The sequence below is a fragment of the Leptinotarsa decemlineata genome, unplaced genomic scaffold, assembly GCF_025532065.1.
Source record: "Leptinotarsa decemlineata unplaced genomic scaffold, Ldec_3_MD MMD2_tig00000882_RagTag_RagTag, whole genome shotgun sequence".
NCBI lineage: Eukaryota > Metazoa > Arthropoda > Insecta > Coleoptera > Chrysomelidae > Leptinotarsa > Leptinotarsa decemlineata.
In genome coordinates this window covers 8368605-8384138 of record NW_027412556.1, presented here as the reverse complement: position 1 = coordinate 8384138, position 15534 = coordinate 8368605, and the positions used below count along the sequence as shown (strand labels likewise).

General features: G+C 37.0%; 1 protein-coding gene across 1 annotated transcript; it reads right to left on the bottom strand.

Annotated features, from left to right (window-relative positions):
- Positions 1-702: 702 nt before the first annotated feature.
- LOC111513221 (uncharacterized) lies at positions 703-15180 on the bottom strand. Its single transcript, XM_023169384.2, has 2 exons — positions 14572-15180; positions 703-2548 (listed from the first exon to the last, which is right to left on the bottom strand). The coding sequence occupies exons 1-2, from the start codon at positions 15148-15150 to the stop codon at positions 1385-1387; spliced, it is 1743 nt and encodes a 580-aa protein (XP_023025152.2). The 5' UTR covers positions 15151-15180; the 3' UTR covers positions 703-1384.
- Between the last annotated feature and the right edge of the window lie 354 nt (positions 15181-15534).

Genomic DNA, 15534 nt, shown 5'->3' with positions numbered 1-15534 from the left:
ACTTTACTTTACTTTACTTTACTTTACTTTACTTTACTTTACTTTACTTTACTTTACTTTACTTTACTTTACTTTACTTTACTTTACTTTACTTTACTTTACTTTACTTTACTTTACTTTACTTTACTTTACTTTACTTTACTTTACTTTACTTTACTTTACTTTACTTTACTTTACTTTACTTTACTTTACTTTACTTTACTTTACTTTACTTTACTTTACTTTACTTTACTTTACTTTACTTTACTTTACTTTACTTTACTTTACTTTACTTTACTTTACTTTACTTTACTTTACTTTACTTTACTTTACTTTACTTTACTTTACTTTACTTTACTTTACTTTACTTTACTTTACTTTACTTTACTTTACTTTACTTTACTTTACTTCACTTCACTTCACTTTACTTTACTTTACTTTACTTTACTTTACTTTACTTTACTTTACTTTACTTTACTTTACTTTACTTTACTTTACTTTACTTTACTTTACTTTACTTTACTTTACTTTACTCTACTCTACTTTACTTCACTTCACTTCACTTCACTTCACTTCACTTTACTTTACTTTACTTTACTTTACTTTACTTTACTTTACTTTACTTTACTTTACTTTACTTTACTTTACTTTACTTTACTTTACTTTACTTTACTTTACTTTACTTTACTTTACTTTGCTTTACTTTACTCCTGTCACCGTAATAAGGCAAAATGCTTGATGCGCATCCGTGCAAGTTTGCGTATTTTGAAGATTGGTTGATATTTCTTTATTCAGTAATCGTATTAATTTTTATATTTATGAACTTGGAATATTGAAAGATAGTATTGTGAATACTGAATTTGTTTTAGAATATTGAAGTTGAGATTGAAACATCTTTCAATTCATGTACTTGCTTGAATGGATTTGAGTTATTGCATGATGATTTTCTATATTTGACAATATCAAAACTGATTTGGAGTGGACCACTTCGAAGGGAACTAAATAGAAATTGATGGCTGGATAAATATTTTTTTGAAAGAATGGAAATTCACCTTATTTTTTGAAAAGACAGCGTAGTTTCACCACTCAACTGAAATAATAAATATAGATGCTCGAGTTCCCAGAGGTATGAGTTTCACGGTGAAATTTTTGCTCTTCAAAGATATTTTTTCAAATTCTTATTGAAGTGATCTATATTTTTCTTCAATCGAATTGTTGATTACTCTCAAGTTCGCGGAACTTTACGCATATCAAAATTCACTCTGAGTGAAATTGAGTAAAGTCAAACTCGAAAATTGCAAAATGGCAACAGTCGACAGGACTATACTCCCAGAACTTCAGTCAACTGGCTCCAGGGCGCTCTATTTTATATCACAAAAGATTGACCACGAAATGTGAGTAACTTTCAGATTCCGGTTACCGTTCCATTCCGCAAACTTTGCTGTTCGGAATGCGGATCCTTCTTGATGTCATCTATAGTTGACACTGACATCCTCCGTTCTGTGAGATCCAAAGGGAATTTAAAACTCAATTCGCCTTTGCAAAAAATCGCTGTAGCACTTTCCAGACTGTTTTCCGCACGCTCCACGGCTCTTTTGTGCTGCGCTTCTACGTTACGAGAATGCCTCTTCATGCAGGAAATAACAACGAATATCGTTGAAAACGTGGCGAGGACGACGATACAAATTAAACCAACCAAAAGGCTGATTTTATGCTTCGACAGTTTTGGATCGGATCCTCCTTTCGGATCACAAGTTGTAACGTCTTCAAGTCGAAGACTGGACAATTTTTTGCCTATTAAAACACTAGGCGAGGCACACACCGCACTGTTGAACACGCGAGTTTTGTTGATTCGAAAAAGAATCGAGGTGATATGACACAAACGGCACGACCAGGGATTCCCTGTCAGATTAACTACCTTCATGCTCTCTAGCCTCTGGACAATACTGTCGTTCAGGCCTTGTAGTTTGTTGTAAGATAAGTCTAATTCCAATATTTGTCTGGGAAACGTCAGCGCACTCAAACTACTCAAATTGTTTCTAGACACGTTCAATTTTGTTATCCTATCGGGAATGAATCGATCGGGGAGGACTTCGAGTTTCATGTGAGCAATCTCCAAATGCCACACCCTATAAAGAGTCTGTAATATCACTTTTATTAGACTGAGCGTGAAGTTATTCCCACTTATCACCAGTTTTTGAAGAGAATCCGCAACGTAGGTCAACGCAGAACCCTCCAGCTTGCTAAGTTTATTATAACTAATATCCAGTTCTATCAAACTGGTTAGGTTGAAGAAGGCAGTTTCGGTAATTTTAGCTAAACGATTCCTTGCCAAGCACAAGTATTTCAGTTGCTGTTGGTTGACAAAACTTTTTTCCAGTATGACCGGCAATAAATTTCCGTCCAGTTTAAGGATGTGCAGTCGGCGTAGATCCTGGAATTCGTCCTCTGCTAAGAATTGAATCTGATTGTTCCCGAGATCCAGATGTGAGAGATAAGGCAGCAAATGGTATAGTTGAGTGTTTATCCTTTTCAGGCCGCATCCACGGAGTTCGAGTATGCGAAGGTCCTGAAAGGAAAAAAAAATAATGAATGAGCTGAATGGATTCTGTTTTATTGGCTTACATCATTGAATTTCTAATGATTCGTTTGAAATATTCAATTATTCATCGACAATAGGGAAATAATATGACTTTCGGTGAACAGACAGCAACACAACTGGATGATATTTGATATAATTCAGCGGTACTTGAAAAAATGTATTCAAGAAATCTCATAATGAAGTATTACTTCAAAGATAACTATGTTATATGAAAGATTTTTTTGTGTGAAAGAATCGCTGTTGTTTACTATTTTTGAGTTGACAACTTTTTGAAATCTGTATAATAAAGAATCTGCTACAGTATAATAATCGGAGAACAGAAAATGAGTATAATAATAATAATAAACCTCAGCCAGACAGCAAATCAACACCGCCGAGTATAGCGTCGTCCAATCGCTTTCCGAATCGGAAGGGCGAAATCCCGGCCTTGCGATTCGGAAGATTGATTGACGTGTGCACAAGATGGAGGCTAAGATCACTTCGGCGAGGCAACACGCGTCTCGTATCCAATGTGTGATGGATTACAGGGCGGCCAATAAGCCTTTCACGCCCGCAGTGAGGCGAATAGCTGCGAAACTACGACATATCCATCACACTTCAAGTCAAGGCGTACTGCTGACCAATAAACATCACTGCCTTGATAGGATACAAATGTTAGTGGCTGCTAAGAAGTCACTAGTGAGGCGAGAGAGAAGTATCGCGGAAAACCTTAGGTTCCGCGAGAAACCTTCTCGCTCCACGTGTTGTAGATAATTTGCCGACCGCTGATCAAGTGGAATCCTTCTGGAAGGATATCTATGAACACCCGCAGCCACTCAACTTAGACACTCCAGCCCTATAGCGCAGTTCGAATCTTTCAACAGAGACCTTCGACAGCCTGAGCTCAATGAACTGCGCAACCCGATAACCCCGGATGACGTTCGAAGAGCCCTTGTGGGTTTCAAGTACTTTGATGCTTCAGGCCCAGATGGGTTGAACACTTATTGGTGGAAAAAACTACCAAGCACCCACCGCCATCTGGCCAGAGTTTTCAACTCATGGCTGGACGGAAAGCAGCCGATTCCGGATTGGTTTGGCGAAAGGCGGACCGTTCTTATTTCCCAAAAGCGGATATTCGTCGATTCCTAAGAAATACAGACCGATAATATGCTTGAATTTCTGTTATAAGTTGTTCACAAGCATATTATACACATGAATACTCACCGCAGTTGACCGAGTGTTCGAACGGATATATGAGCAGAAAGGGTCGAAGAGAGGAGCCGCTGGATGTAAAGAGAACCTGATCATCGATAGATGTGTAACCCAAGACTCTTTACAATATAAGCGCAACCTCTTTATGGCCTGGATCGATTACCGTATGGTATTTGATACAATATCGCATGAGCTCATCTTGTATTTGCTCAGATGCCTTGCGGTACCCGACAAAATTATGAGATGCATTGAACAACTTATACCACTCTGGCGAACTCGCTTCACCATAACATTTGGTCCAAACAGTGTGGGTCACTTTCAGAAGGGGTGTATTTCAGGGGTATTCCCTCAGTCCCATTCTTTTCTGCCTCTCAATATTGTCATTATCCATTGCGCTCAGAAATACTCGGCTGTATAACTGTGGTACCCCTGGAAACTGAAGGCACAAGGTCACCCTTTGTTTCATATGGGTGATCTTAAACTTCATGCCTCTGGAAAGAAGGATCTCCATCAGTTCTCGAGGGTGGTGGAAGAGTACACGCATGTTATCGGTATGAAATTCGGGTTAGACAAATGTGCAATGATTCATCTCAAAAGATGACGATGCGGGAACTACGGAAAGGATGTGCAGCTCGTAGATGGAAGCATCCTACACCATCTGGATGCCGGAGGTAACAGCAGTGAAAAACTCTCTCTGCGGCAAGTATCAGCACAAACTTCGACAGATCTGATCATCGGAACTGTCGGGAAAAACAAAGGTGCTGCAACAAATATGCTTGCCGTTTCAATCTTACTCTACTCGTTTTGAGTAGTGAAGTGGACTCGGGTGGAGCTGCAGCAACTCGACGTAAAGACCCGAAAGATGATGCATCTCTATAGGAGTTTGCATCTCAAATCGTCCGTTTCACGGTTGTACTTTCCACGACAACAGGGAGGCCGTTGAATTTTGGGTTTGGAGTATCTACATGACACTGGATACAGCCTGTAAATTCGTACTGCCTGGGTACTGGATACAGCCTGTAAATTCGTTAGGAATTCGGATCCCTTTCTCTGCATGGTTCGTGACTGTGAGAAACCTGGAATCGGAGCATTTCTCTTCAGGGCAGCTGCATGAGCAGCTGATGAACTCGGTTTATTTTTCGACACTAAACAAAGTGACTACACCTCTGTCACCGGGTTGGAACCCGTTCAGCGAAACGCTCATATAAGAGCCGCAGAGATCACCTCACTTCTGCGGAAACACAAGGATAAGCCAATGCATGAGGTCTTCTTCAATAACATTGAAGACCTTTGCTTAGCAATGCGTTTGACTTTCGCTTTCCTCAGGTCGAGTGGGCTTAAGTCGGAAACTGAGGATTTCATCATGGCTTGCGAGACTGGTGTCTTCAACATTTTAGTCTACCGCAGTCGCGTGATGGGTATAGAGGTTTCTGACACAAGGTGCAGGGCCTGCCGCGAGACCCTAATGCACTTCCTATCAGCATGTCCATCATATGCGGTCTCTACCTATATTCATGGACATAATGCGGCCCTAAGAGTGCTATATTACCAACTTCGGCACTCTTACGGTATTGACGAGACACCGGTGTTGCCCTACGCTCCAGGGGGATATTGAATCCGCAGACTCTATCCAGACCACTCCGTCGAAATGGTTGTTCTGATTATTGGAGTCCTTGGTGGAATGATGCCCCCTCTACTCTCGAATCTCAAAATCATACCGGCTTGCCGCACTTAGGCAGAAATCTCAGCCGCACAGATGCAGAAGGCTGCCATTCTTGGCTCACTGCTTGGCTTGCTCGGGGCACATGATATTCGGACACAATGATCACTTACCCCACGGTGTGATGAGTGGTCGTTGGTTTATAATGCTAGCGCGTCCTCCCAAATGTATCGGGGCTTCGGGGATAGGGCCTGACCACCGCATACTACGGTAAAACATAATAATGATGAAGGTCTTCATTTCTCATCAAAATGAACAATGCAAAAACTACATGAATTGCATTTCGTGTTACTCCTACATCCACCGTAATCGGCAGATTTGGTTCCCAGCAACTACTGTCTGTTCGCAGACCTCAAAAAGTGCTCACCGGTAAGAAATTTTGCTCGAATGGAGTCAACTATTGATTGTCTCCTTGAAATTATGATGAAAATATCTCAATGATGCATGGAACTCAAAATAGATGGATGTGACTCTCAAAGTGAATATCTGTATCACTGGAGTTATGATGACACTTCGAAATATTTTTGTTGAAAAAGTAGAAAATTGTTATAAAGAAAATTCATGTAGCGCAAATGATAACTTGGAAAAAGTTGTCATGTCATGACCAGAAAGAATAAAGGTATTTAAGAAAAAACATGTACTATCGTTAAACTCCATTATTAGAATAGAGAAAGTTAGAGATAAACGAAATAATGATCTTTATGAGAAAATAGTTCACATCCTGATTTTTAAAATCAGTGACACATATTTTAAAATATATTTTTATCATTAAGGAGGGGCAAGTAAGTATTGATTGTTTTGAGACCTCCCCAGAAATTCTTTCATGAAAGGTGCTGTAGTGGTTTCATATTTTGACACTGTCTTGTGCAGTTTTATGGATAGAGTGTTGTGCTATTTTCAATATTTTCATTATTACTTTTTAGTCGTGATTCTGTCTTTGAGGAGTCTGCTAGTTTGGCCTATGTTAAGCTGGTTGCAGTCAGCAAAAGGAATTCCATGAACTGTGTAAAACTTTGTAAAATTGGAGTTTTAAGACATTTTTGACAGGGAACTATATTTGGAATGCTGGTCGTAGGGTTTCTTTCAGTTGTACGAAGATTTTCTATGAATATTCTGAAAAAATATCAGTATTTTTGGTATAATGGAGCTCCGCCACATCGCAGAACTATTTGCAGAGACTTTCTCAATACGAGTATGCCAGAACGATGGATAGGAAACAATAGTATTATCAAATGTCCGACAAGTTCCACTGACCTAACCCTTCTGGACTTTCCATTGGGTGACTTCATTAAAGGCAAGATATTCCGCCCAACTTTTGGCGGAGCTTTCATATCTATAACTACACAAATGCTGAAACATTGCCATAAAAATACTATTACAAGGGCGAATTAGTGTTTGAGAAAGGATGGACGGCAATTTGGACATTTAATGAGATACCGTGAACGACGTAGGTGGTATGGAGTATTTTGATATTATTTTTTTATTTTTAATTACTTGGTATAATACATGTTTTTTCACTTGGAGTTTATGTAAGGCTTCGAGTTCTAGACTCAAAAAATATTGGTTCCTACTTCTTTAAGGTAGGTCTGAAGAGTTTTATAACGATATAGTGATGATGACAAAAACTTTGGTATTACATAACTGAGTGTGCTATTACAGTGGCTACAAAAATCGATGAAAAAATAGAGATTCGTATGAATAAGTTGGTGATGGAGTCCAGTGAACCAAACGTCGCATTGCGAATTGATTTATATCAGAATATAAAATAGTTTCGAGCAAATATTTCAAAAACAACCATAGATATTCTCGATCTGAAGAGAAATTATTCTAGTTCTCCAAAATAAAAAACGTTTGTCCAATATAACCAACCGTGTATGTTTCATCGTTTAAACGGCCTGTATATTTCAATAAATGTGTATCTTGATTAATTATGGAAGGGATTGAAGGTGTTCTTGAATTGGAACTAATTAGCTGGGTTTTTTCTCTTCTAATTATGTCCCTTTGTTATGGAAAATATATTTTTAAGTACTTTCCGTAGCAGGAACCTTGATGAATAGGGCACTTGCTCAAAAGAATTGTTCAAAATGATAATATTGTGAGTGCGAGTTCATAATGAGAACAGTAATTTTCTGCAGGAGTGAAATTAGCTGTCGCATCATTTGGGCACGTCATTTCTGTCTCGCAAATTTCATGTCAGCTATTTCTAGTCGCTGCAACAAAGTTTCATCCTCGGAAATCCACATAAACAGTCTGGATTTTGTTCGTGTTAAATCATAAACTTTTCAATAAGAATTGTAACAGTATCAAAGTAGATCAGGTAATGGTCAAAGTCCTCAAGTTCATCATATCCACCGCAGTAGTAGACGAAACGCCAAACATAAAAACCTGCAGATCACGGCCAAAAAACCTGGAAAATATCATTGACAAAGTTATTTCTGACCGTAAAAGTTTACCCTATTTGATGAACTATTTAATTTACGTAGCTAGCGATGCGATCCATGAGAGCATGCATTACAGATCCAATTCGAAATAGTGAACTTTGAAAACGCCTGTCGCGATGCTTTTTGTAACTCCAAACAACATAATTTAAGAACGTTCGATATAGCAATGCGCGACTTATACATAAAAGTAGCCATGCTCTGAGCAGATGCCGCGATTTTTGTCGCACCGCGACTAACGACAAAAACTGCGTACATAAAAGGGGCCTTAGATTTGAAAGTGGAAAAAGCATGACAGTCATATCAAAATAGATTGTTTCCATATCATTTTCCTTTATACCTACTGCATCGAATTGAAAACAGTTGGTAGTGTGGAAAAAAAGAATTATCTCTTGAAACCAATTCAAGATCTGTTTGAAACGCAGAAGGAGATAGAATAAATGAGGTTGAAAATATGCTAAGAATTGAGCTATATTTCTTCTGAACGTCAACTGAGAGATCAGACTTGTTTTAGTCCATTTATCCACCCTCTGTACTGAACTGTATCTTTTCATCTCTGATTATGTGGAATATCTTCCAACTCATTTCGTGCCTTTGAAGTTCTTAATACACATCCTGCAAAAGAAGGATATTCGAGGCGGGGTGAATGATTGGCTGATTTCTCTCAAAAGAAATCTAAACAGCTTTATTTAATTCAGGACAGAACTTGCCAAGGGCGAAAAAATTGATTCAGAGACCCCATAGGGAGTATAGTCGGACCTCTTATTTTTCTGTTGTTTTCATATTTATTTATTCATTCGAAAATAGGAAATCCTAATATAAATACAGGTCCAAAAAGGTAAAAATAGTATATAAAAATATTTAAAATAGTATAAAAATTACAAAAAAATTCAGAAAATTCATAGAGTACGTGATGTGAGCCTTGAATGAATATAAAGTAACAGAATCTTCAATGTGGCATGGAAATTGGTGGAAATCATCCAATCCACTGAAAAACAACGATTTCATAGATTGCTTCATTCTTGTTCTGGTAATGTGGAATTGATTGGTGGTTCTTGTGTTGTAGTCATGAATTTGATTATTGTACGTAATAAAGGAATCAAAATATTTTGGTAATGAATTTCTGGTTATTTTATGAATAAATATCATACTTGAGTAATAAAGTCTATCTGCCACATCATACCACTTGAGGGCACTCTATTACATCTTAAGATGATTCCTAAACCTCGATTTTGCAGTTCCTGTAACTTCTGTATATTGTATTTACCTGAAAGTGTGAAACAATAATCAAAATGGGGCTGTATAGTGGTTCTTTATATTGCAATTTTTGAAAACATGGAAACTTCCGATGAAATCCTGAAGAAAAAAATAGTATTTTTGATATCTTTTCACAAATGTAGTCACAGTGTGCTTTGAGTGTTAGTGATTCATCCAACAATAAGCCTAAATACTTGAATTCTGACACCCATTCAATTTTGTCTCCCTACATTTCGAGTTGAAGCTTTTCATAGTCAATTGATTTCAGTTTATGTTTCTTACTAATTATCTTCGATTTGGTTCCATTTGTATTAATTTTCAGTTTATGTTCGTTTGAATATATTTCAATTTTCTTCAACAATCGATTCACGCGCTCCACTGTTTCTACAACGTCATGTCCATAGCATGCAACGTGTTATCTGTGAATACATTTAAAAAATCATTACACTGTATATAATTTACATCATTCAGGTGAATTATAAACAGCAGTGGTCCCAGGATACTCCCTTGAGGTGCGCCTATATTGTTTGAAATTTCATTCAAGAAAAATTTCCCCACTCTAGTTATTTATGACCTGCCATTGAGATGATTTTTGAACCAACTTAAGGCGATTTCATCGATTCCATAATATCTCAGTTTACGAATTAATATTTGCCTATCGATAGTTTCAAATGCCCTCTTGAATTCAAGGAACACTGCTACTTTTAATTTATCGCTACTGATTTCATTCTTCCATTTTGAAACTATTAATTGAAAGACAGTTTCACACGAGTGGTGTTCTCAAAATCCGGATTGATTTCCTATAAACAGGTTATTTTCAGTGAAAAACTTAGTACTTTGTTCATGTACAACAATTTACAAAACTTTCTCAGTAATCGGCAAAGTATTCATTGCTCTGAAGTCTGACATTTTGACTGCATCATTCATTTTCGGGATGGGAATAGCTGTACTTTTTTTCAAAATATTTGGAAAGTTGCCGGACGACATTGATGTTTGTATTAAGTTTAGGAGATGAAATCCAAGTCTAAAAAATGTTGATTTCAAAAATGTAGCCGACATTACTTCTTCAGCATTGCCTTTATTTTTGAGAGAAAAAATAATTGACTTCAGCTTACTTATATCAATCTTCTCGAATTGAACAAATCTCGTTTCTATATCAATTAGATTTTGAGGAGACCATTTTGTTACACTTACAATAAAATTGGAGATAACTTCAATGCTTTCAACAAAAAATGAATTGAAGTTGTTAGCAGCTTGTAGCTCCGTTCTCGTTTTGACGACAGCGCCATGAGTACTGAAATTGATAGATTTGAAATTCGATTGTTGTTTGTCACCTTCTATTAATATTTTCATTGTTTTCCACATTTTCCTCAAGTTATCACTATTCGCATCAATTTTGTTTTCATAGTATTGATATTTTTTTGATTTTTAACACATCAACAACTTGATTCCGTCTCAGTTTATATCGATTCCAGGACTCCTCCTTCTTAATGCCGGAACTTTTAATGAATTCTTTGTAAGCCCTGTCTCTAGGTTTCGAATCAGATCTGATTTCGTCATCATACCAGTGGACTTGATTTGATTTATTCTCAATTTCAACTATTGCCGCAATATCATTTAATAGTATTTCACATTTCGACTCAATATTACCGTATATGGTAATTTAGAGAAAACAAAATAAACAATTACTATGGAAATGAAAGATTTTGAAGTACTTATGATCCTGAAGTATAAATTTCTTGGCAAAATGATTGATGAAAAATTCACTTCTCTGAAAAAATCAACTATGTGAGTAAAAGATCAAACCAAGCATTTTTTGCTATGATCTCGCCCATTCAGCAATTAGTTATAACATTATCACATACGTACAAGCAACGAAATGGAACTAGGGATTTTGTTACCAAAAAACAATTATACGACAGATTCCCAACTTAGAATATCAAAAATTGTGTAGATGAGTCTTTTAAGAGAATGAAGTACTCACTGTACAGAACTGTACAGGACATTTATTTATTGAAAATATTATTGTACGTTCATAATAACATAAAAATATCGAGATATCCACAGTTATTCGACAAGAAATCAGAATAACATACACCTGGCGGTCGCCAGAATGTACCGAAACGCTGTACTATAACGCTGCCGAGGAATATATAATAATAGAAACTTCGATCAACAAGTTTGAAAAAAGTGTAAAAACTCTGCTGACCAATAATCCTATGAATTCTCACTTTTACTCAAAACTTGATGAAAATTTGTGTGAGTATATACTTATGTGTAATAATGTATATAGGGGGTATATTGTAATTTTATATACATGAGTATTGTCTTCATTCCATACTTTTAAAATCTGTTTAAAATCTGTTTTTCTGTTAATAAACTTTGTATGGATGAACTATTTTTATGAATTGAAGCGGTTATATTTTTTAGGAGTGATTAATTTTTAGGAAAGGAAGTTTTTGGCTTTCTACTACTCCATCTTGATACAAAAAAGAAGGATGAGGAAGTCTTTCAAAGAAAGGAAGGAAGTAACTCTATCCATGGATGTGTAGATCATGCAAAGAAGTAACTTTCAGACACAAACTGAAAGAAAGTCCTTCTGAAACAGCTACTTTCATATAAACATTGAATTATACGAAAGAAAAAATTCTTTCGAAAGTATTTGTTTCGAAAGAATTTTTTTTTTCGTATAATTCAATGTTTATATGAAAGTAGCTGTTTCAGAAGGACTTTCTTTCAGTTTGTGTCTGAAAGTTACTTCTTTGCATGATCTGCACATCCATGTATAGAGTTACTTCCTTCCCTTCTTGGAAGACTTCCTCATTCTTCTTTTTTTGAATCAAGATGGAGTAGTAGAAAGCCAAAAACTTTCTTTCCAAAAACTATTTTTATCTATTTGTGTATATGAACCTGATATATTTTTAATGGCAAAAAAGTTAATAAACCAATTGAATTGAATTCATCATGGCAATTATACTAAATGTTTCAGTAGTAGTTCTGTTACCTATGTCCGGAGTTGCTTCTTTTCTGTGATACAGAACGTTGAAGTTTAAAAGAAAATGGTATAAATGAAATATCAATAATATTCTTACAATAGTTTGCTTGAAATAAGCTACAGTTATTTAAAGTGATAACTCGCTCATTAGCCTTAACTAGATTGAATTTATTAGGTCCACTGGCGTCTCAGTGAGCACCACAGCTTACAGTATTGAAAAAAAAAGTACGCCACTACTTGTTGTTGTGGTTTTTTATTTTTGTAAGTCAATCAACTGAAAATACAACTTCGTCGTCGCCTGTGTTTTCTTCATTTCTAGCTTCGTTTTAGAGAAAAAAAATGAAGCCACTTTGCATATCATGAACACCGGCTTTGGAGGGGAGCTGACAGTGATAGTGTTGTCATATCAGTGGAATTCAGAGTTTTTAATTAGCAGTGACTTCATCATGATTAATTTTACTAACGCTGAAATGGTTGACGAGCACTTCATTTATCGGATTAGCAAATGGAAATGCGGAAGGAGCACAGATAATTTTCCAGGACTGATATCTCAACAGAGAAATTCCATGTGCTGAAACATTAAGAAAGCTACATGCAAGATTATGTCAAACTGAGAGTTTTTATAAAAATGCAGGTGGTGGAAGACCAGAAACTGTAACAGCGCCTGAACTAAAAAAAGATATACTTGATAGAAGAAAATCCTTCAAATAGTACCAAGGAAATTGCACTGTAGCTGTCTAAAAACCAGCCTAAAAACCGTATGGACGGTTCTTAAAAACCCTCCTTTTTTACCCATATTACACATGATTGATATTTTGTAGGTTGCTGCTTTCACAATCATCACGTTATTAGAGGAAGTCATTTTCAGCAACAATTTTCGCTGAAGGTTCGAGAGGAATGATTGGAGACTACCTAATTGGACCATTTTTCCTACCAGCAAGATTAACAGATGAATGTTACACGAACTTTTTGCGAGATCATTCACCCATTTTGTTTGAAGAAGTGCTGGTACTTGTGAGAGGCAACGATGGGGATCCAGCTCATGATGGTGTTCTTGCTCCTCAGTATTTCAACATAACCTACCCTCATTGCTGGATTGAACTTGCAGGATCTCAAAGTTGACCAGCTCGTAGTCATGATATGAATCCTCTAGATTACTATGCATGGGGTCATCTGAAGGCTCTTGTTTATGAATCTCCTGTACTTGAATAAGTAACAAGTTTAAGAACTGTTTATTATTTACTTTTGATTTTTTTTCAGTTGTTCAACGAAAAAGTTGTATTTTTGGTAACTCAATCTGAAAAATCAAAAACTTCAAAAAAGTCAGTGGCGTTCTTTTTTCCCTCCATATTGTTGGCTAGGATGCCCACTGAGACCCCACTGGACCTAATAATTTCAATCTAGTTCGAGCTAAGTAAGATCTTTTTCACTTCAAATGACTGTAGCAAGTTTTAACCAAATCAGTGTAATGATATTTAGGATATTTTATAAATACAGTTTTTTTTTATTCAACGCCCTGTATCTCAGAAATGAAGCGACTCCGGACATATGTTCATATGAACATTCTCTTTGAACGACCTGACGAATCACACTTTGCGATTCTCAGAGGGTGATTCGTTAGGCTGTTTGTACCGTGATTCGTACCGCAGTTACGAATAACTCTGTATAGTGATAATTCTGAATTTCATTTAGTGCTAAGTACTTATTGGCTCACATGTTTATGACTCCAACGGGCCTCCCTGTAAATTTAGTTCAGGAGCGAGTCTACAGAGGAGATGGATATCGAGTTCACGAATCCAACTGACCTCCCTGTAAATTTAGTTCAGGAGCGAGTCTACAGAGGAGATGGATGTCAAGTTTACGACTCCAACAAAACTCACAGTGAATTTAGTTCAGGAGCGAGTCTACAGAAGAGATGGATGTCGAGTTTACGACTCCGATTGACCTCCCTGTAAATTCAGTTCAGGATCGAGAGCTTTGGCGTACGCAGAATCTGTCTCAGGTGGGGGAACTAACTCCCCATGAGCAGGTTAGCAACTGTTTGCGCCCAAGTGAGATTTCACCAAAACCAGAGGCAAAAAAGCCCTGCACGGCTGAATCTAAGGCATTGTCAGGTGTAGCTGACGTGCAAAAACGCTCATATGAGAAGGTTGTCGTGACTACTCACCATACAAACTAATGGGCTTCGTTAGGAAGATGGATTTGTTTGGCTGAGTGAGAATAGTTGTGAGCCACAATAAACCCTTGCGGGTTGCGATGGAGGGTCGAATAGATCTACTCACTTCGGACCTAACCTAACCTATTTACTCACATTATACATTCATGATATTTTGTCGACATATCCTGTAACAAATATCAGATTATAAAGATATATCTGTCATGAACTCACCGGGATGTCTTTGAACACTTCGGGGTCAATTTCTTCAAACTTATTCTCACTTAGTTTAAGTACGTGTAACTTCGCGAGTTTGAGGAATATCCTTGGCACTAGTTCTTCCAACTTATTACTCCTCAAAGTCAACATTCGCAACTCCGTCAAATGCTTGAAAGCGCCGACTTGCAACCGCTCAATACGGTTGTGATCCAAATTCAATTCCACCAAGTTCACTAAGCCACGAAAATTATGATCAAACACACCGCTGATATTGTTGAACGACAGGTCCAATACTCTTATACTCGGAACGCCCCAAAACGCGTGCATGGTTATCTGATGAATATTCGAACGCCTTATCACCACTTCCTCCAAATGTTTGAACTGCTGGAATATGGGGGTGATTGACAACGTATTCAGGTTATCGACGGGGGCTGATATTTCCAGGATTTCCAAGTCGAGATCCATTCTGGATATTGGGATGGGGTCCCGCATACCTCCTTTCGTACAGGTTACTTTCTTTTGGCCTTTTTCTGTTTGTTTGCAGCTGCAAGATTCAGGGCAGAGCGAGTCCGTTGAACATAACCACAATATCATTAGGCTGGGCGATAAGAGGTGCCAGGATAAGAGCATACTGAAACAATAGAAAAATCTCTGTTACTATTGTGCTTTAACATTTTGTTACTGGAGCTGAGGCCGTAACATTATTTTCATTCAATGAATTATTTGTTCATCATACTGAGTCCATTATTGTCTATTAGTGAGACAAAGTGGTTTTCAACATTCCTGCTAATTGATGACATAAACGAATGAACATACATGAAACTTTGTTCGAATTATTCAACAGTTATATATTGCAATGCTTTATGAGTATTATGGTATTGTAATGTAGGAAATGTGTCAAAAAATATGAATTCCAAATGGTATATTCGTAATCAACATTTTTTAGTATTTATTATACAGTGTGTAAATGCCAAATGA